Source organism: Balaenoptera acutorostrata, chromosome 17 (genome assembly GCF_949987535.1).
Source record: "Balaenoptera acutorostrata chromosome 17, mBalAcu1.1, whole genome shotgun sequence".
Classification (NCBI taxonomy): domain Eukaryota; kingdom Metazoa; phylum Chordata; class Mammalia; order Artiodactyla; family Balaenopteridae; genus Balaenoptera; species Balaenoptera acutorostrata.
In genome coordinates this window covers 69304395-69310770 of record NC_080080.1, presented here as the reverse complement: position 1 = coordinate 69310770, position 6376 = coordinate 69304395, and the positions used below count along the sequence as shown (strand labels likewise).

The 6376-nt window shown below is 43.6% G+C and overlaps 1 protein-coding gene across 5 annotated transcripts in view; it reads left to right on the top strand.

Annotated features, from left to right (window-relative positions):
- Positions 1–4578: 4578 nt before the first annotated feature.
- PREX2 (phosphatidylinositol-3,4,5-trisphosphate dependent Rac exchange factor 2) overlaps positions 4579–6376 on the top strand; it is a 279824-nt gene continuing 278026 nt past the window's right edge. For all 5 annotated transcript variants that reach the window (XM_057532388.1, XM_007185025.2, XM_057532391.1 and 2 more), the window contains exon 1: positions 4579–4719. In XM_057532388.1, coding sequence (XP_057388371.1) covers positions 4579–4719 — 141 coding nt within the window. The remainder of the gene's footprint in view (positions 4720–6376) is intronic.

The window sequence follows — 6376 nt, the reverse complement described above, 5'->3', positions numbered from 1 at the left end:
AGAACTGAGGTGGAGGAAAAGATGTAGCTGTCATGAGCGTGCAAATAGCCTTTTGAAGCCGTGAGCCAGGGAAAGTGAGTATGAAGAAGACCTAGGATCAAATTCTAAAGAACACCAACTTTTAGAAATGGGCCAAAAAAGAGAACTTGGCAAGGAAAGGAGAGAGGGATAAAAGAAAAACTAGAACAATGGTATCAGAGAAGGCAAAGAGAGAGAGCTTTCCTAGGATGAGAGATAGTCAATGCTGTCAAATGCTACAGGAAGGTCAAATAAGACAAGAAATGAAAAACACCCATTGGAATTAGAAACATAAAGACATTGGTGATGTTTTCTAGATCAGTTTCCCTGCAGGAATGGGAAAGTAGTCCTATTAAAGGGATTTGAGAAAAGACTGTGAGATAAAGAAATGAGGACAACATGTTAGTTTTGTATTGCTATGGTAACAGATTACCATAAACCTAGTGGCTTAAAACAAAACAAAATGATTATCTTATAGTTCTTTGGGTTATGTGAGCAAGGTGCATCTTACTGGGCTAAAATCAAGGTCTTATCAGGACTGTGTTCCTTGTGGCAGGCTCCAGAGATTCAGTTTCTTTGAGTTTTTCAGCTTCTAGTGGCTGCCACGTTCCTTGGCTTGTGGCCTCCTTTCTCCATCTTCAAAATCAGCAATGTTTCAACTCTCTGACCATTCTTCCTTGATCACATCTCCCTCTGTGTTCAACCCTGGAAAGATTCTCTGCTTTTAAGGATTCAAGTGATTAGACTGTGCCTGCCTGGATAATCCAGGAGACTGTCTCCATTGCAAGGTCCTTTGCTTAATCATATCTGCATGAGATTACCTTTTGCTATGTAAAGTAACATATTCATAATTTTGTGGATTAGAACATGGGTATTTTGGGGGGGCCATTATTCTGCCTACCACAGGCAATGAGTAGAACTCTTTAGAAATTTTTATAGGGAGCAGGGAAATAGGGTGTGCTTGAGGTATGTGAGGTTGGGGAGGATTTTTAAAGGAAGTGACAGGAAGGGAAGCAGGCGGATGATACACTCCAAGGATGACATCCTTCCGAGACCAGTCACAGACAAAAACTGGCTGTTTGTTTTACTGGGTTACCTGTAGGTTAAGTTTCTGTCATGGGAAAGTGCTTATCCATTACATGTTAGATTATGGCCATGAGGATGATTTGGGGTTAATCAAGATAGTATTGAAATGAACTTTAAGAACTTTAGAGTCTTGCTAAAGTAATCCTAGCCAAACATTTATTTAGTTTGCTATGCCATAAACGTTGTTTCTAAAATTAAAATATGGCTTATGAAAACTGTATTTTGTCCTTTTAGGCAATACATATTCTAAAATCTTTGTATTGAATGATAGAATTAATTACATGCTCCAGGATACCCTGTACTTCTGATGGCTAAATTGCCACCAAAATTAAGTGGAAGTAACTGAGGGATTAAGCACGAAGTATAAACTAAATTAAGAAATACTTTTAGAATTCTTGTCCAGGACTCTTAATTGTATGTTATTATAGCTCTAATGTGTCTATGATATTTTTTATACTAGTGTAATCTATAGTCTCTCAGAAGCCAGAGTAGTCAAGGAAATGCCAGAATCAATTTTACTTGTAAATAAAGAACAGTCTGATGCTTAGAATTCTCAGTTTAACAAGATTGCCATGCAATCAATCAATCTTTCCATTTTTTTCAGTGTTGTTATCTTTTAATGAACTTCAGCATCAAATTTGACCTATTACTTTACCTGGGCCAATACTAGTATTGAAAGGGCAAGGAGGCTAAAATGACCTCTATCTGAAATATGACCAGGGAAACCCTCTTCTTGCAAAGAGATGGCCTTAGATTTTCTTTTAGTGCAGGAGTTGTCCTGCTCTGGGCCTGACCAAAGGAAAGCTACTGTGTACTGTGCTTTGGCTCTTTGAACCGTACGATAATAGATTCTAACCATACCAATGCATGCATATGAAATAAATTTAATGGCAGAGCTAGTTTACTACTCAGCCTTTTTTCTCTATCTTTTTTCCTAGCTTTTCCTTTTTATGTGATGCTTCAACCTCATTAGTATTTCAGGAAAAAACTGGACCCTGTCCATCATTTTGGTTGTTGCTTTCCTTTTCCTGGCAGACAGAGCCTAAAGTTTCAATAGAGGAAGCAGGGAGGGATACAGCACATTCAGAGTTTATGAAAGATCTTATTTACCATCAAAGTGAAGGTTTCCAGATACTCCCACTCTGTTTTCTTATGATCTTAAGTCTTTGATGAGGAATTAAGGACTGCAGCCAGGGCTACAGAAGAGAGGGAGAGGTGCATGGCAGAAGGCACTACACAGTGTCCTGAAGCTGTTCATTAATTACAAATGATGTTGTGGACTGAGCAGAAACTATTAATATCTTAATAATTCCTACGTGAGCACTTCTGAGAGAAATCTGAATCTGTACACTTAAATAAATATTTTCCTGCTAGCTTCCATTGCCTTTTTTTTTTTTTTGTGAAGTATTCTCTAGTGGGTTGTGTATAGACTGTTTTTTTTTTTTTTGATGGAAGAAAATTGCATAAACAGTTTTTCAACTTGGACAATTGGTAAGAGAGAAATATTATTTTATCTAGAAGAACTCCTGATGGAAAACATGATTTATTTACTTAACTTTTTACGTTAGAGAAGGCTGCAGACTAGGGGGGAGGAAATGCATTCATTCCTTGCTGCCTGTAGTACATGGTGAAAAGGTTCAGTCCTGTCTTATTTTCCCCTTCATTACTGGGTGTGTGTTTCCTAAGTCTTCCGTTGGTTTCTTTTGTTTATTGTTTACTAGGTGCTGTGAGGTCTGCTCTTTAATGTGCCTCGTCCTGTTCTTCTGCCACAGGGTGTGAAGACATTGACTGATTTGTCCTCTGCTCGTGCTACCTCTAAACAGCCATGCGCAAAAGAAAGAGGAAAATTGCATCTTGTTCGTCAGCTCCTCACACATCATTCAGAAACTGTGCCCTTAATATAAGAAAAGTACAATCTCTCTTTATTTCATTACAGAGAGGTATAGCGATTCATCACAAACCATGCTCTGAAAGGACATCATCTGGAAACCTGATAATTATTTTGACGTGAATAACAGGGAAAGCATCTTAATTTCTTTGTCTTGTTAATGCTTCTAACTATGGGCACAAATGAACATGCCACTTTCTGCATCATAACCTCACTCCTCCGTTTATTTAAATGTCACTAGGGTGAACTTTCCTACTTAAAGTTGTTCTAAGTAGGAAAAAATGACCCTGAAAGATATACATGGTTAATATCAAGACAAAAAAATATATGGATTGTTTTGCTTGCTTGTTAAATTAATTGGGAATATTCAGTGCTCATTAGGTCCTGGCTCTGTTTCCAAGTAAGAAAAGGCAATAAACAGACACATTAAAATCAGGACACGCTCTGTGTTACCACTTTCAAATCCTAAGACTCTACATCTATATTTATATCTACATCTATGTATTTGTATCTATATCTGTATCTCTATATCTTTTGATGAGCATTCAGTAGCAGCTCTCTCTTTTCAATTAGTGACACTGTCTTAAATCGTAGCAGCTCAGAAACAAAACTGGCGCAAATATTCTTGCCTCTGGTTGAATTTACGTTCTATCCTGATGTTGAAAAAAAGTTACAGACATGCAAAACCTCTCCCTCCAAAACAGCACTGTGCAAGGATGATGCTTATTGTATCTGGAGTTTATTGTATGGGCCAGGCTGTCACTTTCCCATAGTGTCTTCATTTATTATGCTAATTGACTTTCCAAGTGCAGGCAGGAGGGTATTCGCCTTGTCAAATATTCTCGGTTGGTGGGGGGGTTAAAAGCAAACCTGTTTTGTGCCTGAATAAAACCAAAAATCATTGTGCTTCTTTTCAAAGACGGGAGGGTCAATAGCATGGTTGTTTTTGTTCCCATGCAGTTATGTAACCGTGGAGATTTGTTTCTTTGCTTTCAGGATTTGTACAGAACACATGAAAGCTAAACAATAGGCGGGAGTCAAGAGGAGCAACCCTCGAGCTGTGTCTTGGAGTCTGTCCTCCTAGGTTTGGGAATCTCCAATTCCATCTCCAGCGCTGACTGTGCGTGTGCATGTGTGTGCGTGTGCGTGTGTGTGTTTAGTTAGCTGGCACGCAACACACTTCCCCAGGGTTGTGCTTCCTTTTTCCTGAGATTTGGCGAAGGGTAAAGGGTCGGAGTCACATGGATACAAAGCATTTGATTAACGTCCAAGTCACCGCTGGGGCTGCCGGAGTCGCCTCCCCTCCAGCCCCGGCCGTGCGAGGCCAGAGCCGCGGGGCGCGGTGCGCAGGTCCCGGGTGGGAGCCCCATCCCCCGGGAGGGAGTGGCCTCGGCACAGCCCCCCGTCTCCCGCGCCCGACTCCCGGCGGGCGCCCCCTCCTCCGCCCCCGCCCCGGTCTCTCCCCGGCGCGTAAAGTCGTCCGGCCCACCTCGGACCGGGCGGAGGCGGCAACTTTCCCTGCCGGCCGCGCGGGGCCGGGGCAGCGGCGGGCGCGCGGGGCAGCGGCGGGCGGCACGGCGCCCACCATGAGCGACGAGAGCCGCGGGGACGGCCGCGCCGAGAGCGCCCGGGACCTGGAGAAGCAGCTCCGCCTGCGCGTGTGCGTGCTCAGCGAGCTGCAGAAGACCGAGCGCGACTACGTGGGCACGCTGGAGTTCCTGGTGTCGGTGAGGGGCTCTCGGCGACGCGGGGCGCGGGCGGCGCGCGCGGCATTGTCTGCGCGGGGGCCGGGGACCCGTCCGGGCATCGCGGGCACCCGAATCCGCGCGCCGACGCTGGGTCCCCGGTGGGGAGGGGGGATTTTTAATGCCTGGAGACGCGCCGAGGGGCCGGGGCGAAAAGTTATCTCGCGTGGGAGAAGGCTCTGGTTCAGGGAATCCCTGCTGCCCCGTCTCTCCTCACTCTTCTCTACCCCACTCCCTGGTGTGCTCGAGTGCGTTGTGTAATTTTTTTTTTTTTTTTTTTTCCTTGTCTTCCTTCCCGGGGATTTTGTTTGAAGACTCTGGCAGGGTGGTTAAAGTCTGTCTGCTACATTCAGGTACCTAGAGGTAAAAAAAAATATCCTGATTCTTCTGGAGCTTGAGTTCATTATTCAGATGACATGGCAGTGAAGTCCTTTAGTTATAATAATCTTTGGAGCATAGGATTCTGGTGGGGGGTACGGAGGGCAGCGGGGTTATGATCTCCAGCAGCTGTTGGATATGAAAGCCACGTGCAGTGCTCACCGCAGCCTCGTCCTACTGTCTGCTCCCCCCCACACCCCAACCCGGGGTTTAAATCTGCTGTTTAAATCCCCCGCCCCCGTGGGTTCAGCTCCCGGGTCCCGTGTTCACACTGAGCCCAGGAAAGCGGTAGAATAAAACTTCCATCCAGCAACTTCAGGATTTCGTAGAACTGGCAGGAACTTTGTTTCAGAGTTTCAGCTTGACTCCCTGGAGGTCTGCATTGAAAATATTTCATTCATGTTAGGGCCAGGAGGGGCAAAACTGAGTGAAGGAAACTTCTTAGACGTCGCTCAAAAGTTGAATTTTTTTCTGTTCGCTGCTGCAAAGACAGAATTTGAGGGTTGGCTCCTCTCCACCCAGATGCGCGGGAGAGCATCATTCGGAGACTGAGGACCTTTAGCCTTTGCTAAAATCTCCCTCAAATCTTCTAACCTCCTCTTTCCACCACCCTATTCCATACTCCCTTGGTCTGAAGGGAAATGTCTCAAAGGCCAGACTTCCTGCTCAGTTTTCTAAAAGAGGGAAGCTATCTGCTGAAAATCATGAAATTCACTCCTTGGCTCTGGCAAGAAGGAAGGAACACTGTCTCGAGGGATGTGAGATGATGCATAGGTTGATGTCTCAAATTAAAATCAATATACTTGAGCCCCCAGGGGCCACGTTCTTTGGAAATGTATGGTTATTTGAGAATATGCTGGTAATTGTGATAAATAGAATTGTTGTACACTTCCATGCAGCAATGTCAAAAAAGCATGTTTTTAAGGAAATTTGACTTTTCATAGCTTCAAATTTGGCTTTCATGAAACTTTGTTGGTGACCGAGTCCTTTGGCTTTTGAAGAATCTGGGTAACTCTTCAAGTTGCATTAGTTACTCCTTTCAGGAGGTGTATGAAAAAATACTGAGCAAAAGAGTCCTAATTTACAGAAATAGACAGCTAATCTAACCTACCTTAAAAACCAATTTGTTGATCTTTATTTAAAACATCAGTTTTTCCTCTAATCTTAACACCTGATTATTAAAATTGATAGTGTAATTCTGTGTAGAGTTAAGTCAGAAATTATGGGAGGTATAAAATAAATTGCATTTTACTCTTTACAA